We start from the raw sequence: 22,342 nt of genomic DNA, 5'->3' as shown, positions 1-22,342 counted from the left end.
CCTCCCTAACTATTGTAATTTCACAGCTGGTATGTTTACAAGACCCATCAAAGAGACCTTCCTTAGGCCTCGAGGGTGGGGGGGGTGTGAATTTTAAAACTATTCCACCCTACTCAGACTGCACTTTAGAAGATCTGACATAGCTATTTCCTGATTAGTAACAATGGAGATACTTGGTCTAACAGAATCAGATCTTGGAAATTCTACATTGCTCCACCCTACTTATTTTAACAAGATCAAGAATGTCTGCACATATACTCAAGAATTAAGTGTCTAGGAGGATGGCCTTTAACAGACGTGTGCAGAAACAGCTGACAGACCCCTGGGCTGTCCTAGGTCAAGCTAGGCTACCATTGGTGCATATGAGACACAGGAAAATGACGTAAAACCATCTATATAGGGCATGTCACTTCCTCCCTTCACCCTCTTTCCCCGGAGAGGTATTTCTGGCTGATCACTTCCTGTGAGCAGCCTGGGTACCAGTTTGATCCTGGAACTCAGCCTGGAGGAGTTGACTCAGACAGCTTCCTTGAGATGGTCTTGTGGTGACTTGGGTAAGACTGACTTCCTTTTCCCTTGTCTCTCAAGGGAGGCCCCTTTGGCCAAGGCCTTTAACTCCTGCCTGGCTCAACTTGAACCGGAACAGTTTAAATTATCTCTTTCCTCTCCCTCTCTCTTCTCCTTAATTCCTTCTCTCTATATTAACTAAAATCACCATAATTTCCAGGTGACTTGGGTATTTTATTATATTGGGATTTTCCCTGGCAACCAAATTAATTTAGATTTTTTAAAGTCACAACCCTAAAATTATCCTTTACAGTTGTGACCATGGGGCAAAGCTCCATTTCCATAGGCTGCCCAAAAAGAGGCCCAACCACCTCCAGCATCCCTTCCCTTCCTGTAAAATCTCTGCCCACCCATCTCAATTGGATAATAAAATGCTAAAACCTCCCTGGAGGTTATTGAAAAACAAACAAAACCAGCTCTCTGACTCAGGTCACAAATTGCTGCATTGTGTAAAATTTTAAATTAAATCTCAAAGAATGAAAATATTATATCTTAGGGAGGATTTATTAAATGATTATTATAAATCAGGAAATAAAGAGAATACAAAATAATACATGTCCATGGCTGGTTAGCCATTTTCAATATTCTCCACCCTACCACCATCACTGCTAATTGCTGCATCATGCCAAAGAGGGCGTGGGAGGAGGTATAGCCAGTTAAATACCAATGATGTGATCTCGCCTACATGGAGACGCAGGAGAGATTATAGGGAATTTTGGAAAATACTAAGGACTTCTGGGGAGTGAAGTCAAAGGTTCAAAATCTCCATTTATACAATTGTGACTCCTTATGAGGCATCAAAACTAAGGGATGTTTTAAGAACTATTTACAGATCTTTTTCCTGAACATTAAGGGTTCAAGTCATTAAAGACATGCTGGTCCTTGGGGGCACGTGGCATGTTTCAGACAGGTCGAGCACCTTAACGTTTCCCTCCTGTTAAACATTCTTTTGGGGGCTCCACCATGCTTAGACTTCTGTTTGGGGGGAAGCCTGGGCACTTCCCTTTCTTTTGAAAGTAGGGCTTCCCTCATAGACCAGGTCTATGTCTCGGGAAACAGCATCGGCCTCATAGCAGCCAGCCTGTTGAGCAGTGTCCAAGGGGCAGAGGTCTTGTTCACACCATCTAGGAAAAAGCTTTATCAGTTCAGGGAGCCTCCTAGGACTGTAAAGGCTCTCAGTGTTCCTGACTCCTATTGCAAGTCCATTTCCCTCTGGCCCATGGGACTTCCACATCAGCACCTCGTCACTCCCAAAATAAATGGCATCCAAGAGAGTCCTTTCTATTAGAGGCTCCTTCCCATCACCCCAGGATTTACTCTGGGAATTTCCAACTTGAGCTCCTCCCTCAGTTTCCCAAATGGAGTGAATAAATGCTCTGTGTGAGCATTCACGGTCACGTGTGTATTGGGGAGAGGTCAGCCCTTTCTTTAAAAGGACAGGGAAATGGCTTGTCTGACTGAATCTGGATGTGGCACTTCTGAGATGAGATCCAGAGATGGGAGGAAGAAGTCTGGGAGGGGAATATGCTGACTGTTACATGAGAGGAAGGTGACCTGGCCAAGGAGATGAAGACCCTCTTTACCTCTGTGAAGCATAGATGTCAGAAGGAGAAGCCTCAGCCCAGGCTGCATGCTCTATCAAAAGGGCCCCTATGAGAGAGCAGGAAGTAAGGGGGAGAGCCAAGGAAAGAGCTGCTGTGATAACAATGAAGTCCCCTTCCATCCCTTAGGCTTGTGGGGATTTAGAAGTCCTCTAGGCCCACCACCTTGTTTTACAGAGGAGGAAACAGGCTCAGGGAGGCCATGAGACCATCGAGGAAGGAGGGAACCCAGAGGTCACTTACTTTGTCCCTCTCATTTTATGTAGGAAGAAACAGGTTCAGTGAAGTTGTGACTTGGTCGGGGGTACTAGAGGGCTTCCCATCCCAAACCATTGTTCTTGCTGGGGTACCAGACCGTCTCTGCCTCATATCCTACCCTCCTGGCCTGAGATGAGGACATGGGGAGGAAAGGATGGAGCTACCTATGTAGATGCGAGCCAAGGTGTAGGCCAGGTCCCTGGCAGCCATTTCCATGGAAGTGCTGCCCTGCCCTAGGAGCTTCTCCAGCTGCAAGGCCAGCCTCCCAAGGGCCTCCTGCAGGCACTGGACGGAAGAAGCCAGCTCGGAGCGGTCTGAGGCCGAGGCCACCTTGTCCTGGGAGAGAGGAGGACAGAGAAGGACAGCAGAGCAAAGCTTTGTTAACTGGACTCAGGTAGAACTTGCCCTTGGTCTGCCTGCTGGTGGGGTGAGGAAGGAGGGCAAGACCTGCTGGGGGAGGCCACAGGAGCATCTCTCCAGGATTGCCTTCTTCCCGTGAAGGAGAACTGCAGTCACCAGGGCTGGATGGCTTCTAAGGGGGGCCAACCCTGAGCCTGACACGATGCCAAGGCTTTTCATACATTCTCTTATTGAAGCTCCACAATAGCCATGTTATACCCATTTTCTGTGTGAAGATAATGAGTGGAAGAAGGGAATTCCCATGAAGGGAAATGAACCCAAGAAATGGCAGAGCTGAGATCAAACTTGGGTCTCCTATTCCAGATCCAGGGTGGGCCCTCCCCTTCCCTCCCCTTCCCTCCCCTTTCCTCCCCTTCCCTCCCCTTCCCTCCCATCCCCTCTCTTCCTCTTCCCTCCCAGCTCTGTAGATCTCAACTTTGAGGCCACACAATTCCTTTCTGAACATATCAGTGTGGTGGAAGCAGAGACATGCTGCTCTGAGGGGGAGCAGATTCCCTGTTGGGACAGCCTTTCCCCAGGGGCTCCTGGTCCCTCCACCTCTAGTGTCCAGTGAGACTGGAGGAGGGGCAGCAGGACCCTGTGCACCAGCTCCCATTAGCACCTCACCTGGACAGATGCTGAGAAGGCCTGCAGCACTTGGCCCTGACTCTTAGCCAGGACTTGTAGAGTGTCCAGGGCGAGGACATTGGTGGTTCCCTCCCAGATGGTCAGCACCTGCAGAGAGTGGAGAGCAACACTTCACTCCAGTGCTGGTGCCTGAAATAGGCCTTGTGGTAGGCCCCCTGGCTTCCTGTTGAGTTTTAGGACCTTCTCCCCCCCCCCCCCATCCCTCAGGAGGAGGCCCCTTTGCTGCCTGTGGATTCAGAGTCCCAGTTCCTGGAGCTGCTAGTTCTGATATCCCACTTCTGACTCTGAGTATAGCCTGAGGGCCCCGCAGGGGAATGCCCAGTAGTGATCCAACCTGGAGATTAGGAAGTCTGGGGCACAGATGAGCCATTGGATGCAGGAACCCACCTTCTGGGGCCCTTTGGCTTAGTGCCTGGCAGCCTTGTTCTTGTGCTCTTACCTGGCTGTCCCGAAGAAAAATCGGCAAGTTTGTGTCCTCCATGTAGCCCTGTCCACCAAAGCATTCCAGCCCCTCAGAGACAATGGCAACTGCCTGAGAAGAAAGGGTCTAGCTGGACAAAGGCCAGATTTCTCCATCCCACCCTGCTCTCTGGATACTTTTCTAGGAGTCAATGAGATGCTTCTGGGTGTATTTTTGCACCCAGTCATGACTTGGATCACCCTTATCTCTGGGCAGGGGTTTAGTGAGGGGAGAGACGGAGCCCAGAAATTTCTGGATTATCAGAGCTAGAAGGGATTCCCATGAGCCTGACTTATTTCTGGATAAATAATTAGAGATGATGGGTGAGCCTCTAGAAAAGGTAGGGGCCACAGGTTCTCTGCCCTCTTCCTTGCCTAACTAAGAATCTTTTGGTTTACTCTAATGATAATTTCATCATCCAAAAGGTAGAGGAAATTCTATTCTAGAGCTGGCCTTCACCAACAAGAAGGGATGAGTCTCAGACCATATTTGGGAGACTAGAGTCAGTTGTCATGAGGTATTTTAGGGAAGGACATTGATGAGCTACAGGCTGTCTAGGTGGTACAGTGGTTAGAGCACTGGGCCTGAAATCAGAAGACTCATCTTCCAGAGTTCAAATCTCACCTCAGACAATTAGTGGCTGTGTGACTCTGGGCAAGTTACTCAACCCCGTTTGCCTCAGTTTCTTGTTCTATAAAATAAGCTGAAGAAGGAAATGACAAGCCACTGCAGGATCTTTGCCAAGAAAACCCCAAACAGGGTCATGAAGAATCAGATATGACTGAATCGACTAAACAACAAGTTGAGCAGCTAGAAAGTAGCCAAAAGAGGCAATGAGGATGGGGAGGGGTCTCGAGTCCAAGCCATATGGCTTTGGTTGAAGTTACATGGACTTGGAGAGAATTTGCTGGAGGGAAGGGATGGACAATGAGTTCTCTTCAAATGCTTCAAGGGTGTCATATGGACACTAGACTTGTTCTCTTGGGCCCTGTGGTGCCTTCTGAACCATCAGCTCCATCCTCCAGTACCAAGAAGATCCTGCCTCAGAGGTTCCTCCTTCTTTGGGGGGGTCCTCAGGAAAGGGGGTGTCTTCATTTGTCAGGGGACTGTTGATTGAGGGGATTGTTGGCTTGGTGCTGCTTGGACTGGGTGCTCTCTCAAACAGAGGTTCCCTGGGCAAGTCACCACCTTTCTGTATCTACATGTTTTTCTTATGGAGTCTACTGGCTTCATAAGGTCCTTGAAAGACTAAATAGGCCCCCTTTAGCTATGAAGCAGCTCGGTGGCCCAGTAGAGAGAGAGTGCTGGATCTCATTTCAAATGTAAAAATCTGACCTCAGACACGTACTAACTATGTGACCCTGGGCAAGTTACATAACTCTATCTGACTCAATTTCCTCAACTGTAAAATGGGTTTAGTAATAGCACCTACCTGGGGCAGCTAGATAGCACAGTAGAAGGGAGCCCGGCCTGGAGGTGGGAGGACCTCAGTTCAACTCTGACCTCATATACATCCTAGCTGTGTGGCCCTGGGCATGTCCCTTCACTTCCCTTGCCCTCACCACTCTTCTGCCTTACAATGACACTTAATATTGGTTTGACAACAGAACGTAAGGGGGCTTAAAATAGCCCCTGTCTCCCAGGGATGTTGTGAGGATCAAATGAGAACTTATTTATGAAGCATTTAGCACACTACCTGGCACACAGGAGATGCTTAATAAAGGCGTGTTCCTTTGGTATCTCCCCCCACTTTATATAGGGCTTTAGGGTTTATAAAACACATCCCCAGTTTGCAGATTAGGAGACTGAGGCTCAGTGACTTGGTCCATAGTCACATAGCTGTGTGGTAGAACCCAGGTCTTCCAGGGGCAAGGCCAATGCCCTCCGTGTCCCATTATATCACTCTGCTTCTGGACTGAGATGACAGGGGAGGATCATGAAGAACTACAGAGATGAGCCCAGGCCCTCAGCGGCAGCCCCAGAACCTGTCTGTCTCACCTCCCCTGTCTCCAGGGTTCTCACCTGCTTTCCAGTGTAAAGCTTGGCCACAGACGCCAGCAGTCGGAGGAGGTGAGAGTCTTGTGTGGTTGCCATATTGGTCTCTTCCAGGCCAAGTAACTTGACCAGCTCCATAACCAAGAGGAACCCGCCTCGAACCTGCACCTGTCAAGCCAGGAAGAAGGAAGGACTAGTGAGCCAGGAAGGGCCTGGGCTGGGGCAAGTGATGGCTGTCTCTGTGCATGATCAACTTCAACCCCAAAAGGTGGGGGGGGGGGGGAGGATCAGCCATCAGCAATGCTAATTTAAGCCTCATTATCACCCTTCTTCCAGTCTGCTTTGGCTCATCACCCTCCATCTGAGAAAATATTGAGCATCTCATTTTAGCCCTAGAAGGGGCCTTATTGGCACCCACTCTGACCCCATCTCCTCTTTTCAGAGCTGAAGAAACTGAGCTGGAAGAGACTGTGATTTTCCCCAGAATTCAATGGCTACTTGATGACAGAGCTGGGGTGACCACCCAGGATTCCCTTCTTCTCGGTCATCAATATTGACACCCTATGGCTTGGATGGGCATGGGGAGAAGAGTATGAAGTATCTCCATCATTGCCTGAAGCCTCAGCTGGACCCCAGGCCCAGGTTCATCATCTCTTCCTCTTTGGGAATGGGGGTGTCCTCTCTGTAGGAGGGCTCCTGAATGGTGGCTGGGTAAAGAGTGATTGGGGGTTGGGAATTCCTGGAATTGGTCCTGGTCATCCTAGGCTGAAGCCAGAGACAAATGGGCTTGGGGCTCTCTCACCTCCATCCGGGCCAGTGTCTGGGTGTGCAACGGGTGGTCTTTGATGAACTTTCCAAACACAAACCTCTGGGTGGCATAGTCTCGAGCCATGAAAACCATCCTGGGGATGAAGATATTATCAGGTTCCTGTGTATCTCTTGTCATATCCTAACCCCGGTGTTTCCCATCATCCACTCTGGGCGGCAAGTAATAATTAAAGATACTCTAAGCTCACTGCAGCCATAGCTAATGCCATCTTACTATGGTCCAATCATCTCCACCCCAGAACTAGCTCCTGATGGTTGGTGAGACAGTGTGGGAGGGTCTTCTTGAGTGGGTCAGTTCCTCAGGATGGGGTCAGGTAGTAAGTGGGTGAATAGGGCTGGAAGGTCTGAGGTCTCCTCTCTTATTGAGGGAGGGGAGAGGAAAGGACAGTGCTGATTTGGTTAACGAGTGTCCTGGGTAGGCTAAGGACTGGAGAATAACCTCAGCTTTAGTAGCCTCTATGCCTCAGTGTGTCCATCTCTTAAATTGGGGTAGTGCTATCAGCCCAACCTAACTAACTCATGGGGGTGTTGGGAGGAGCTTGCTTTTTACCCCTTAAAGGAGGGTCAAAACAAGTATTATTACTAGCAGGCAGGACAAGAGGCACCAGCAGCCCCAGGCTTGGAGTCCTTGAAGCAATTGCCAAATTCTCCTGGGGCCCAGGATACTCTTTCTCTGCCAGATGCCCCCATTCTCTATCTGCATGCCCACTTTCTTCCATGATCCATTCTTGCCCTGCCCCTTTGACCTATATATCTCCAGGATGAAGAAAAGCAGTTGAAGGATCTGGGCATGTTGAGCAGACACAAGACTCAGAGGACCCACAAGAGCTGTCTTCAAGGTTCTGACAGGCTCCATGACTTGTACACTTCAGAGTGCTAAGGGTCACTTAGGTATGAATGGGGGCATCTGTCTGGTCCAGGAGGGCAGAACTAGAACTAGGAGCAATGGATTCTATGGCCTTTAATTGTGGAGAGACAATTTAGACTTCATGATCCCAGAGTGGAATGGGCTGTCCTGATAAGTGGTGAGTGAGGCCCCTCTCACTGGGGGTCTGTCTACAAGAAGAAGCTGGATGGCCCCTCAGCTGAGATGTCATCTCTACATGTACTTGTTGCATACACTATCCTACTGGTTCTGCTCCCTTCACTTTGCATCAGTTCAGGTAAGCCTTCCCAGGCTTTTCTGAAACCATTCAACATCTCACTTATAGCACAATCGTATTCCATCACAACCATGTGCCACAACTTATTTGGTCATTCCCCAGTAGATGGGCACCCCCTTATCTCCCAGTTCTTTGCCATCACAAAAAGAGCTTGTCTGAATATATTTGTCCATGTGGGTCCTTTACCTCCTCCTTTCAGGTTTAGGGGATGGTGTAAAAGGGATTCAAGTTTGGGTCTGGGTTGGGCTGGAAGTCATTGAAGTCTCCATCTAGCTGGGAAACTCAGAAATCTTTTGAAAATCTTTGGCTCTCCCTCTGTGCCTTGTCCTGTGTCATTAGTCTTACATTCCACATTGGGTGATCCTAAAAGGGCCCCTTCCCCATTTACCTCCTCATGGAGCCCACAGCACCTATGGAATTGTATATCCGGGTGACATTCAGCATGTTGGCAATGGTGGCCACCCCTCGGCCCACTTGGGAAACCTGGAGACAAGGCATGAGCAAATGGTAGTTGGGGTCTTTGGGGTTGCTACTGAGAACAAGGTGCCAGGACCTTGAATTCATCAACCCTTGAACCACATCCCTGAACCTATCATGTCAGCAGGTATGTGCCAGGTACCATGCTAAGCATGTTACAATTATTATCTCATCTGAAACTCAAAACCTAAAAAGAAAGGTGTTATTATAAGTCGTGTCTTACAGTTAAAGAAACAGAGGAAGGCTGAGATGAAAAGACTTGAGCACAGTCACATAGCTAGTATGGGTCTGATGCCACATTTTAACTCGGGTCTTCCTGACTTGAGGCCCAGCTCTGTGCATTGTTGATGTTATTTGGAGTCAGCTATACCTGGGTTTAAATTCAAGCTCAGTCACTGACTTAGCTGGGTGACCTTGGACAAGCTGATTCCCCTCACTCTGCCTCAGTTTCCTCCAAAATGAGGGGGAAGGGGTTTGTTCTGTTAGATGGTTTCCAATTTCAGTTCTGGTTCTAGGATCCTGTGAGTGCTCTAAAATTGGGGTGGAAGGGAGCTTCCTGCCAGCAGGTAGGGTTCTGGGAGCAAGAAGCGCTATCAGAGACTAAGGAACACCAACCCACCCAGCAAAGTGCTCTCCCACCTTCTCACCAGATGTGCTCGGGCACCATCCAGCAGCAGTTCAGCAGTGGGCAGTTGGTGAGTACCCAGCTTCTCCTTCAGACGTTGTACCTCGAGGCCATTCAGTTCTCCCTGCTCATCTCTCAGCTTCAAGAAGAAGAGGGACAGCCCGTGGGTCCCCTATGGCACAGAATCTCTACGTTGGCATGCATCCTGGTGGCCCTCTGGTCCAGGCTCTACCACACAAGCAATCCATATTACTACCTTCTTCTTGGAGACCCTCAGTGATGGGCAGCTCACTACTTCCTCAAGCAGCCTATCCCACTTTGGGGCATCTCTGTCCAAAAGTACTTGCCCTTGCCTTGAGTCTAAACAGACCTCTTGCCACCTTCCTCTATTCTCCTTGGTCTGCCCTTCATCACCTGGCAGCAAAGTCATCCTGTCCCCACCCTGAGTCTTCTGCAAGCAAGGAATGGCCAACTCTTTCAAAGATAAATTAGAATCCCAGAATCATGTGTTATGATGCCATTGATTTGGAGCTGGAGAGGACCTTAGGGGACATCGAGTCCATTTTTTAAATAAAATTATCCCCGAGTGGTTGGGGGATTTGCCTGAGATTACACAGCTAGTAAGTGAGATTTGAAGCCAAGTTGAGTACCCTAACCATTATACACTGCTGCCTGTGTGAGAAGTCAGGAGAGCTGAAGGGAGTCTGGGATCAGGGAAGAAGAGGCTTCTCCCAAGGAGATCCTGGAGCCAGAAGAGCCACCTGAGACCTTGGGGTGTGTTCCAATCCCCAGGGACCTGGAAAATGAAGAGGAGGGAATCTCAAGGGGACACAAAGCTCTTATCTCTTCTCCAGCATGCTCACCTTGGTCACAGAGCCCTGAGCATCCATGATCCGGGCAAGAGCCATTGTCATGTCGGCATCTGTCGCTGAGGTGAACCACTTGAATCCATAGAGTTTGTATGTACCATCATCCTGCTTGCAGGCGACTGTCTCAGTCCCATGGGCTGAGGAGAGAGATGCTTGACTGATCACCAGTTGAGCCCTAAGTGCACCCCCAAGGTCCCCCACCTCTGACCCCACTCACCCACGTCAGAGCCTCCCTTGCGTTCGGTCATCCACTGGCCAGAAGTCCAGAAGAGCTTTGGGTCTCGAGAGATCAGATGACTGAAAGCTTCTCCTGGTGGCCCTGAGCTTTTCATCACCTGCAAGGAGTGGAGAAGAAGAAGGCAAATGAGGGAAGGAAGAGAACCTTGGGCAGAAAGGACTCAAGACATTTGTCTTTCTCTGTATCCCCAGCACTAGGTAAAATGCCTGGCACATAGTAGGTGCTTCAGGGAGAGGTGCTTGTTGAGGAGGATCGAGGGCTTCTGGGATCATTTCAGTTGTGCTCCCTTGGCATGAACATCTTCTGCCCATGCCTTTCAGGTCCTCCTCTGCCTTCCTTCAGGCCTTGGCTCCAGTGCCCCTTCAAATAGGAGCCATATCGGGATTCCTTTCTCCCCAGATTCCCTTCTATTAATTTGTCTACACATGTTATTTTGCTGTTTCTCCTCAGAAGAATGTCAGTGCCTAGAGAGCAGGATTTCACTTTTGTTCTGATGTCCTTTGTGCCTACCACAATTATAATCAGCCCTAATCTAAGCTGGGGAAGCCATAGTCTCTTTGTACCCCATGGATGGAGACTTTAGCAGTCTGTACAGGGATCTTCTCCGAAGCATGGGGTTGGGGTCTTACATCAACTCCACTTCTGATTAGGAAGATAGCTATGGCAAAGTAAAGGGACTGAAACCAGCTGATGGTTCCTTCTGTTCTCACCTCTAGGACCTTCGTGGCACCATCAGTCATGGCCAGGGGGCAAGTGAACATTCCAGAGGAGGAAGAGAACATGAATAACTTGGCTGCCTGGTACACTCGGCTGAGGAATATAGAGAAAAACCAAAGTCAATGCAAATCTGGCTGGGGGAGGCCATGGACAGCCTGGAGTTCCTTCCCTGGACTTCCTGTTTTCTCTTTGTTCTAACCTGACTTAAAAAGCAGCTTCCTTATCTCCCTCTTTCCCTTTCTTTGGTGAGGCAGAGGGGAAGATCTCACTTACAAGGACTTTAAAGAAATGAGAGGGAAAACAGGTGGCCCACCCCCTTCTCCTAAATGCTTATTTACTGACTAAAGCTAGAAGCATCTTAGAGACCGTCTAGTTCAGACACCTTATTTTGCAGAGGGGGAAACTGAAGCTCAGGGAAGATAAGGAACTTGCTCAAGGCTACCTAGGAAATAGGCAGGATTTGGAGCTGATCACTCCTTCCCTTTTACCAGCAGCCTTTGGTTTGGGGAAGCAGACAGCACCATACTAAGGCCAACGTTTTCTATATCTACCTGCCTAATTACTCAGGAGGAACCCCCTGGGAATGGGATACAGAGAGTCTGGTTTATGGGCCATTAGCTTTGCCTAATTATTTCTTTATGCCTCAGCACATAAGCTCAGCTGCCAGCCATGTTTACAGGTAATGGGGCATAGTGGCTTCAGTAGCAGCCGGGGCTTCTTCAGAGGAAGGAAGGAAAAGGGGGTAGAGATACTTCTTGGTTACCAAGCCTCTTTCCCTGCATAATTGTTTTGAGGAATAGTTGGGCAGGTATTCTGATTTTATCTAGACCAGTACTTTCACTGAAGTAGGAGAATCCAAGTGTGGGAACTCCTTTTACCAACGTACCATCACCTCATATTATGGATGGGGAAACTGAGGACAAGACAGGTCAAGTGACTTGCTCAAGGATATATAGGCAGTCATCATCAGAGGTTGTATCTGAAGTCAGATTTCTGGCTACATTCATAGTTAGAGTAAGGCAGAAGAAGAAGCAGATCTCAGATTCCACTCACTCCAAGGCCAGTCCTCTATCCACTATGCCACTCATACCCAACCTCTGCAAGTATTATTACCTCCTCCCTACAAATAGAGGACAAAGGAGACCTCTTACTCCTTGGGTGACCAAGTCATGCTAAATGTTTGGGAGTTGGTTCCTCATGCCAAGTAAAGGGGTTGGACAAAATGGTCTCTAAGACCCCTTCCAGCTCTAGCTCTATAATGCCATGACTCAGAGAGGGGAAAGGTCTCAGAGAGCCCAATATCATGGAATGACTCAAGGGCAGAATCAGCCCTCCTGGAATAGCCCCTGAATTTCCACCAAAGCTCTTACCTCCAGTTGGAGTGTTTCCTCTCATAGGCTATGGCAATCAACCCCTCCTCAGCAGAAATCCCCTTTAGTTTCTTCCAAGCTGGACAGGTGAGGATGAGGTCTACCCGCTTTCCCCATGCATCAAACTGCTGCAGTCTTGGGGGCATTGCCTCACATTCCTGCCCCAAGGAGAGGATCTCACCTGACACTCGGGCCCCAAACCTCTGCAGGTCCTGGTTTGCTTCTGCAAAGACCTGCAAAGAAGCACACACACACACCTCAGTTTGGTGTTGGACCTCCCCTCCCAATCCCATCCCTTCCTCAGGAGCAAAGAGATGGGGAAACAGTGGCAACACCAAAAGAAGGCACTGGGTCCTAGAGGACTCAGAAGGACCTGGGTTCAAAGCACATCTCAGAGAAATTTCCTCCTTTAAAAAGGAAGATTCACATATACACACATGTAGTCATGACTTAGAGTTTTTGATCAATGTTATGCTGTCCACTAGAAAACAACTACATCAATATTCACCCCTCTCTAATTGCTTGCTAATGACCCATTCTTTATTTGATCTCTACCCAGGCTCTAAGATATTAAAGAGATATATTATGATATTATTAAAAAAATAAAAAGGAAGATTCAGGAGGCTCACCATCATTTGGCACTATGGCAGCCAAGGGGAGCAGTGTCCAGCTCAATCCAGAAAGCACTCAGAACTTGTGGGAAATGGCAGTGAAGTGAGCAGAATCCATTTTGGTCCAGCACAGATGGCACTTGAATAGGGCAGCCGTGGGCCTTCTCAATTCAAAGGCTGCCAGACTGCCCCAAAACCCAGTGTAGAACAGAGTACAAACTTGAGACAGTGCTCTCTCCATCCCAGAAACAGAGCTCAACTTCAACATATAGGCAAGATCTCTCTCTCTCCCTCTTTCCCTCTCTCCCTCTCTCTCTCTTCTCCTCTCTCCCTCTCCCTCTCTCCCTCTCTCTCTCTGTCTCTCCCTCTCTCTCTCTCTCTCTCCCTCTCTCTCTTCTCCTCTCTCCCTCTCTCTCTCTCCCTCTCTCTCTCTGTCTCTCTCCCTCTTCCCCTCTCTCCCTCTCTCTCTCTTTCACTCCCTCTCTCTCTGTATCTCCCCCCCTTTTTCTCTCTCTCCCTTCCTCTCTCTCTCTATCACTTTCTCTTTCCCTCTTTCCCTCTTTCCCTCTCTCCCCACCCCACACATGCACACAATTGGAAAAATGAGTAAAAGACAAAGAAAACATGACCTTAAAAATACTTTAGTTACAAGGAAGATCAAAATACAAACCCAGAAGAGGACAAACAATGCCAAAACAGAAACATGTGAAGGCTTACAAAGTAAGAAAAGATGTCATGTCCAAAAAAAAACACTTTTGGAAGAGCTCAAAAAGGAATTTAAAAATAATGCCACCTTCTTTGAAGGGTCATTACGAAATCTAAATGTGTTCATGTACATAAATCCCTTTGCAAACCTAAAGACACTGCAAATGTCAGTTCTTTTGACATGCCTTTGTATAGACTGTTGCCCAAGCCTGGAATGATTCTTCTCTTCAAGTTGGCTTCTTTGAAGCTTTAGCTTCCTTTAAATCCCAAATGCTACCAAAAAGCTTATCTTGGTGCTTCTAGATGCTGGGAGCAACTAGAGATTACTTTGTATATAATTTTATTTTCTCTTCAAGTATTGCTCCCTATCTCCACCCCCACAGAGTGAAAGTGAGTATTAGATAATTAGCCTGAAGCCACAGTCGAGTTTCAAAGGCCTCCCAGGAGAGTTGGTGTTTTCTTCTGGAGACAAAGTTACTTTGCTGCTCAGTTACTGAGCAGAGGAACAATATGGTCAGAATTTGGCTTTTGAGATATCAAGGTTGCAAGTATTGGGAAGATGGATTGGAGAAGGTCTAGAGATAGAGAGAACAATGAAAAGATACTGCTGCCATAATTTGAGATTATTAGACTGGATTGGTTGAGAAAGAATGCTACACAAAGTTTCAGGGTACAAAATAAACCCACATAAATCATCAGTATTTCTATATATTTCCAACATAGCTCAGCAGCAAGAGTTAGAAAGATAAATTCCATTTAAAATCATCCTAGATGATATAAAATACAGAATCTATCTGCCAAGACAAGCACAGGAACTATATGAACACAACTACAAAACACTTTCCAGACTATTAAAACTAGATCTAAATAACCGAAAAAACATTAACTGATCCTGGGTAGAATGAGTTAATGTGATAAAAATTATAATCCTACCTCAATTAATTTACTTATTCATTGCCATATTTATCAAACTACCAAAAAAAATTTTAATGATTAGAAAAAAATATAACAAAGTTCATCTGATAGAACAGAAGGTCAAAAATATCAAGGGAACTAATGAAAAAAGTGAAGGATGGAGGCCTAGCAGTACCAGATTTTAAACTGTACTGTAAGGCAGTGGTCATCAAAACAATATGGTACTGGCTAAGAGATAGAAGGGAGCATCAATGGACTAGACTTGAGGTAAATGACCTCAGCAAGTTATTTGATATATTTGATAAACCTAAAGATCTCAACTTTTGGGAGAAGAGCCCACGATTTAACAAAAAATGTTGGGAAAATTGGAAAACAGTAGGGGGAAAATTAGGTTTAGATCAACATCTCACACCCTATACCAAGATAAATTCAGAATGCATAAATGACTTAAATATAAAGAGCAAAATTATAAGTAAGTTAGGTGAATATAGATTAGTATATCTGTGAGGTCTATGGGAATTAAATAATTTAAGACCAAACAAGAGTTAGAGAATACTACAAAATGTAAAATGAATAATTTCGATTATATGAAATTAAAATTTTTTTGTGGAAAAAAAACAACAATGCAACCAAAGTTAGAAGGGTAGCAACCACCTGGGAAAAATTCTTTATAATAAAAATCTCTAACAAAAGTCTACTTTCTCAAATTTATAAGGAACTAAATCAAATGTATAGGAAATCAAGCCATTCCCCAATTGGCAAATGGTCAAGAGACATAGACAGTTTTCAGATGAAGAAATAAAAACTATCAATAATCACATGGAAAAAGCAATCTAAACCCCTCCTCATTAGAGAAATGCAAATTAAAACAACTCTGAGATATCACCTCACACCTAGAAGATTGGCCAAAATGACAATAAAGGAAAATAATAAAAGTTGGAGGGAATGTGACAAAATTGGGACACTAATACATTGCTAGTGGAGTTGTGAATTGGTCCAACCATTCTGAAAGGCAATTTGGAATTATGCCCAAAGGGCTTTAAAAAATGTATCCTCTTTGATCCAGTTATACCACTACTAGGTTTGCACCCCCCAAAGACTTAATAAAAAAGCATTGTACAAAAATATTCATAACCACCCTCTTTGTGGTGACAAAAAGTTGGAAAATGAGGGGAATATCCCTCAATTGGGGAATGACTGAACAAATTGCAGTATCTGATGGTAATGGAATACTATTGTGCTGAAAGGAATGATGAACTGGTGGATTTCTATATGAACTGAAAAGACATATAGGAACTGATGTAGAGTGAAATGGGCAGAACCAGGAGAACATTGTACACAGGAAGTGAAACACTGTGGGATGATCAAATGAAATTGATTTTGCTACTAATAGCAATGCAAGAATCCAGGATAACCCTAAGAAACTCATGAGAAAGAATGCTATCCATATTGAGGGAAAGAACTGTGGAGGTAGAAATGCAAAAGAAAAACATATGATTATCACCTATTTTTAGGGGTGTATGATTTGGGGTTTGGGTTTTTAAAGATTACTCTATTAAAAATGATAATACAGAAACTAGTATCAAGTGATAACATGTAGCAGTCCACCCCTAGCTATGGGCAAGGGAAACAATGTACAGGGTGGTTTAAAAGAGAGCATGCTCAGTCTTGAGCATGGCTGGGAAAGCCTCTGACCCTTGACCCCAGCTTCCCCCAGGTTAGGTGGGAAAACAGGTTTCTTTGTGTTCACCTGGCTAAGAGAAACCACACCTATACCTTGTCGTTAACCAATGATAATCATCCCTATGTATTGTGTATCAAAGAGATTAAATACCAGGCCACAGCAAGCTGCGCCCTCTCTCTTCCTCTCTTGGATCTCAGCTCTCACTGATGTCTGTCCTTGCTGCAGCTTGGCCTCTGGCCAAGCTCCATCTTTAATTCCTTTCCTTATCTACCTCTCCCACCTGGGACCTGGCCTTCGGCTAGGCACTTTCTTCTCTCTATCATGTCTCTGACCTGTGTGGTATTAAATTTGGATCTTTGGATGGGTATAAGCTTTCTGAGTAGTCCACTGATCAGAATTTTGCTGTGGCTCCATGATAATTAATAAGGCCTGGATTTCTGACTCATTCCTGCCACCTCATATCTCTAACTTGGCTCTGCCATCCCCCTCGCAGAATCCAGAACTTCTATCCTTTCTCTATCTTTCTACCTTGAGGTTTCTCGCTGGATCGGGAAGCTTCATAACACATGTACTGTTTAACCCAGAACAATTGTTTGCCAGTGCTGGTAGGAGGAAGGGAAGAGGGATGGGAGACAGCATGAATCATGTAACCATGGAAAAATATTTAAAAACTTAAAAAATTATAAGAATACAAAGCATACAATATAATATAAAGAATACAAGATTGAAAATGGTCAAAATATATGAACAGACTGTTCTCAGAGGAAGAAATTAAAACTATCTATATATTAATATTTTTAAAAAGCTCCAAATCATTGTTGATTAGAGAAATGCAAATTAAAACAATTCTAAAATAAAAACAATTGGGTATTGACTAAACAAGTTGTGGTATAAAGCATATAGTAATGTAATACTATTGCATAATAGGAAATGATTAATAATAGGTTGAGTTCAGATAAAAACTGGAAAGACTTATATGAATTGATGCAAAGTGAAGTGAGCAGAACCAGGAGAACAATGTATACAGTAATCCGAATATTATGATATAAATCCCACCTGATCATAGTGAATAATCCTTGTGATCCCTTGCTAGAGTCTTTTTGCTAGTATTCTATTTAAAAGATTTTTGCATCTGTATTCATTAAGGAGATTGGTCGATAGTTTTCTTTCTCTGTTTTTGACCTGCCTGGCTTTTGGGATCAGTACCATATTTGTGTCATTAAAGGAATTTGGTAGAACTCTGCTTATTTTGTCAAATTTGTATAATATTGGGATTAGTTGTTCTTTAAATGTTTGATAGAATTCACTTGTGAATCCATTTGACTCTGGGGATTTTTTTCTTAGGAAATTCCTTGATGGCTTGTTCAATTTCTTTTTCTGAGATGGGATTGTTTAAGAATTTTGTTTCCTCTTTTGTTAATCTAGGCAACTTATATTTTTGTAAATATTCACCCATTTCACCTAGATTGTCATATTTATTGCCAATGTAATTGAGCAAAGTAGTTCTTAATAATTGCCTTAATTTCCTTTTCATTGGAGGTAGGATTGCCCTTCTCATCTTTGATACTGTTAATTTGATTTTCTTTTCTTTTTTATTAGAAATAGAAATATTATGGGATGATCATCTGTGAAGGACTAAATGATTATCAATAAAACAAGTTCCTAGATAACCCCATGGGACTCATAATAAAAAATTCTACCCAAGTCAAGGAAGGAATTGTTTGAATTTGATGGCAGATCAAAATATGGCATCTTTTCCTTTTTTTTTCATTCAAGGTATTTTTAATGTATGTGTAATGTGTGTTATGTCATGACATGGGAAATATGTGCTGCATGAAAGCACTGGTATAACATATAACATACCATTTATTACCTTAAGGGGGAAGTTTGGGAGAGAGAGGAAGGGCAAAGAGAATGTGAATCCCAAAATGTCAAAAAACAATTGTAAAAAATTGTTTCTATGTGTGATAAAGTCAAAGTAAAAAATAAAAATAAATGCTTTCCTTCCTCCCTCCCTTTCTCTCTCCTTTCCTCCGTCTTTCCCCTCCCTTCCCTTAAAGCCTCATTCTAATTCCTCTCCCTCCCCTATTTCCTTCCTCTTTTCCTCTTCCTTCCCTCTTTCCTTTCCTCCTGCCCTCCCTTCATTTTTCTTCCTTCCTTCGTTCCCCTTCTTTTTCCTTCCCCGTCTTCCTCCTTCCCTCCCACCTTTTCTTTCTTTCTCTCTCTCTCAATACAGTGCAGCAAGCCTCAGAAGTGTGCATTTCCAGTGGTGGCAGCAGTCATGCTGTCTGACATTAGAAGCCTTTGTGGGCCCTGGGGCCTATGCTCTGGGGGCACCTCTGTGCTATTTCTTCATCCTGCCTTAGTTACTTAGAATACAGCTTCTACTGCCCAGAGCTGGAGGCTGAAGGAATCTCACCTTCAAAGGGTAGAGAGGAAGAGGAGAGCTATTAAGGGAAGGATTACAGGAAGAGGAGAAAGCTGGGAAAGGTGTAGGGATAATCAATGCAGGCTGCCTGACATTTCCCTCGTCCTCTGGAATTGAACCTGATACTTTGCTTGTCTCCTGGATCATTTTTCTTCCCTTCTTGCCTGGTAATATTATGGGATGGGCCTGAAGACGTGAGAAGCATGATAAGGCAGGAAGTGGGGCTGAAAGGAGGATGAGTCCCTCTAGGGGCAGGGAACAGCCCATTAACCCATTCTTAGGAGGAACTGAAAGGGAAAAGAGAAGGAAGTGGTGGTGTCTGATAGACATAACTTTGGCTTTTCTTAGAGTTAAAAAGGGGGGGGGGGGGGGAGAAAGAAAAGAAGATGGCCAAATGAACATGAATCTTACCTTTTACACAATTTGAGTACTGCCGGCCCTCTGCCACCCCCAGAATCCCAAGGTCATGGGCAGTCCTATAAAACTGAAAATGCCCCATCATGGATACTACGATTATTTTCCATCACTTAAAAATATCAGATACATCAAAGGTCAGAAGCTGAATTTAGAATGACAGCTTGGCTAAAACCTTGGATTTGCTACTTATTACCTGGGTGATACAGGGTAAATCCCATAACTGCTCTGTGCCTCAGTTTCCTCATTTGTAAAATGAGGCAGCTTTATAGAGATCTAGGGTATTTTCCAGCTCTCTTTGGGATCTTACATGGCAAGGGGCCAGGATGAATGGGGTTTGGAGGAAGAAGAAGGGGCCTGACTCTGCTGATGTTTCTGGGAAGGAGATGCTGAGGCAAGATATTGCAGCTGTCCCCTGCTCTCTGTTCCCTCAGCCACCCAGGTACTCATTAGCTTCTCTCCTGGCCCACCCCCAGCCCATCCATCAGATTCATTGCCAGAGTAATCTTCCTTCTATATGCATGCTTGGGATTGGCCATGCCACTCCTCTGCCTCAAAGCCTTCAGTGACAAATGAAGATGTGAGAACAGAATGGAATATTACTGTTCTGGGAGGAAGGATCCAATCTGCTGCCAAGTCTTGTCTCCTCTCCCTTGACAACATCTCTCATATTCACCCTACTTCCCCCTTACCCAGTCATCCCCCTGGGGCAGACCCTCATCCCTCACACCCAGATGGCTGCCATGTCTGTTGGTAGGTCTCCCTGCCCTCCAGGCCCTCCCCATTCCAGTGCATCCTCCATCCAGCTGCCAGGGACCTTTCTAAAGGGCAGGTCTGGGCCAGTCCTTGCATGGACTTCAAGCTACCTGCTTCTGCCAGATGTAAATGCAGGGCTTTCATCAATGTCTTAGGCTCAGGGGATGGAAGTCCTTCTCTGGTCAGGACCTTTTTTGCAACTTAACAGTCTTAGAGAGCTGCCCAAAGAGCATGAATGACTTGTTCAGGACCACACAGCCAAACAAGGGAACGGAAAACTGTTTAAAAGGGATGGTGAATTCAGATTCAGACAAAAACAGCAGCTTTGAAGTTGACTGCCTGTTCCTGTTCAGAGAAGGACATCCTCCCTCAGACCCTGACAAGGGCCAGCAACCAGGCTTGCCAGTTACAGCCCCTGCCATTCCCTGGCCCAGGTCATTAACCCCTAGGCTTTTCCCAGAAGCTCCCATGCCCACACCTGCCAGGCTTCCTCTGCCTGTCAAAAGTAGCAATTAATGAATGCAGGCAAGGGGAGCTTGGCCCTCCTCAGGGTGGGGGTGGGTAAAGGGTCATCCAAACTTTGTTGCTGTCCACAAAACCGTCCCACTGGGTTGGATTGACCCCATATCTCAGGACAGGCAGGGGTGCTAGCTATTTCTGTCCTGGAATTGTTTCATATGGAGCAAACTCTCTCTCCTCCTCCTCAATCTCCTCCTCTTCTTCTTCCTTCTCCATATCCTCCTCCTGATCATTCTCATCCTCTTTCTCCTCCTCAGGCAGCCACATAAGCTAAAAGTCAAGCTGGAAAACCTGACCCTTAACACTTTGAAAAACAACTGTCTCATGAAGACATCAACAGAAGCTTATTGAAAACAAAACCAAAAGCCCAACTCCACACCCAGTCAGTTAGTCAATAAGGTGTCCAGCTTCTGTCCAGAGAACCTCGGAGAATTAGGTTTGCAGTCTGAGGATACATGGCAGCCATCATCAGAGGTGGTGTCTGAAGTCAGATTCTGGCTAGGTTCATAGCTAGAGGAAGTCAGAAGCAGAAGCAGAACTTTACTCCAAGGCCAGTCCTCCATCCGCTATGCCATTCAGACCCAACCCCTGCAAGTATTATTGCCTCCTACCTACACATAGTGGACAAGGGAGGGTTAGGGTTACTTCAGGGTTAGCCCAAGTTGGCTTCTGGTCTGCCTGCCCACCACAGGCACTTTGTACAGACCCACTCATCACCGATCTTCAGAGTTGGGAACACTTTCAGTATTCAGGAAACAATGTTGAATCGCAAGCCATGAAGGGTTTCTCCAGAGAGGAACACCAGATTTGGTATCTTCAACTTCAGGGAATAGGAAACCCAAAGCTCCTCAGTTCACAGAGATAGAGAAAAAGGTTCAGCTCCAGATAGTCCCAGCAACAGGAAGTCTCAGAGCTTCCCAGGCATTGCAGCTGTTCACTTTTATCCCCTTCCCCATATTGCAGAACACAGCCTCATCTGGTCCACAGCATGTGGCTGAGCCAACTGTGTCTTTGCAAAACCTCTCTTTCACATGCTTGTAACCCATTTCTCTCCCTCCCCCCCCCCTACACTACCCATAAACCATTCTCTCAAAGTAATTGTACTCAACGGTTTGGCGCCCAGTCTGGAGGGACCATAAATCCTTTTGCTTCCCATACAAGTTTCACTCCAGCACTGGGCCCACATTACATTTTTTCCATGTGGAATAATTAATTCCTTTTCTGATTAATAATATGGAGGGAGTAGAAGTCCCTCCCTGTGTCTGATGAACAGGTCTTTTATGGATAAGAATGCTGTGTCATCTCTGCGTGTCTTCTGTGGGCCACGTTCAATATATGGTTTTGTGTATCTGCATTTCTTGTGAGTTTTAACCCAGATAATGCTGGAGCTGACTGAACTGACTGGTGAGCCTCAGGATTTCATGGGGGAAAGGTGGGTAATGGAGGCAGATGGGGCAAATGGAGCTGAAAGCTTGTCTTCTTGCTTTAAAAGTGAACAACTCTTACCTTCTGCCTTAGAATTAATTCTATGGATTTGGTTTGCAAGCAGAAGAACAATAAGGGCTAGGCAAGCAGGGTTAAGTGAATTACCCAGGGTCACACAGGTAAGAAATGTCTGAGGTCACATTTGAACCCAGGACCTCCTCACTCCAGGACTGTCTCTCTAACCACTGAGTCACCCAGCTGCCCCCTTTTGTTGTCTTTTTTTAAATGCAAAAGGGCAGACTGAAAAGTCAACATCTTGTCTAGAAGGCAATGCTCAGACTTACCCCCTGCCATAACCCCAGGATTCTGGGCCTGGTATGGAAACCAAAATAGCTTTTCTTGAAGCTTGCACATGGCAGCTAAAACTTTGTTTCCTCAGTCAAGTCACCTTTGAGGAGTAAATTGCTGAGACTAAGTATAGTTTGCTTAAGAATTCCTTATCCTGTAGTAAATTCAAACATTATTAAAAGAAAAAAAAAACCCTTACCTTCCATCTTGGAGTCAATACTGTGTATTGGCTCCAAGGCAGAAGAATGGCAAGGGCTAGGCAATGGGGGTCAAGTGACTTGCCCAGGGTCACACAGCTGCAAACATTATTTTTTTTTATTAA

The 22,342-nt window shown here is 45.7% G+C and overlaps 1 protein-coding gene across 1 annotated transcript in view; it reads right to left on the bottom strand.

The window, feature by feature from the left end:
- Window positions 1-1,040: 1,040 nt before the first annotated feature.
- Window positions 1,041-22,342, bottom strand: part of LOC100030931 (acyl-CoA dehydrogenase family member 11-like) — a 41,758-nt gene continuing 20,456 nt past the window's right edge. The window contains exons 3-15 of the mRNA XM_056821504.1: window positions 12,216-12,448; window positions 10,839-10,938; window positions 10,108-10,225; window positions 9,885-10,027; window positions 9,044-9,193; window positions 8,308-8,402; window positions 6,731-6,830; window positions 5,956-6,096; window positions 3,913-4,005; window positions 3,453-3,560; window positions 2,591-2,762; window positions 2,151-2,217; window positions 1,041-1,691 (exon numbers count right to left, since the gene is read on the bottom strand). Coding sequence (XP_056677482.1) covers window positions 1,535-1,691; window positions 2,151-2,217; window positions 2,591-2,762; window positions 3,453-3,560; window positions 3,913-4,005; window positions 5,956-6,096; window positions 6,731-6,830; window positions 8,308-8,402; window positions 9,044-9,193; window positions 9,885-10,027; window positions 10,108-10,225; window positions 10,839-10,938; window positions 12,216-12,448 — 1,677 coding nt within the window. The 3' untranslated portion in view covers window positions 1,041-1,534. The remainder of the gene's footprint in view (window positions 1,692-2,150; window positions 2,218-2,590; window positions 2,763-3,452; window positions 3,561-3,912; window positions 4,006-5,955; window positions 6,097-6,730; window positions 6,831-8,307; window positions 8,403-9,043; window positions 9,194-9,884; window positions 10,028-10,107; window positions 10,226-10,838; window positions 10,939-12,215; window positions 12,449-22,342) is intronic.

The sequence above is a fragment of the Monodelphis domestica genome, chromosome 3 (assembly GCF_027887165.1).
Source record: "Monodelphis domestica isolate mMonDom1 chromosome 3, mMonDom1.pri, whole genome shotgun sequence".
Lineage (NCBI taxonomy): Eukaryota > Metazoa > Chordata > Mammalia > Didelphimorphia > Didelphidae > Monodelphis > Monodelphis domestica.
This window is presented reverse-complemented; position numbering and strand designations above follow the sequence as displayed.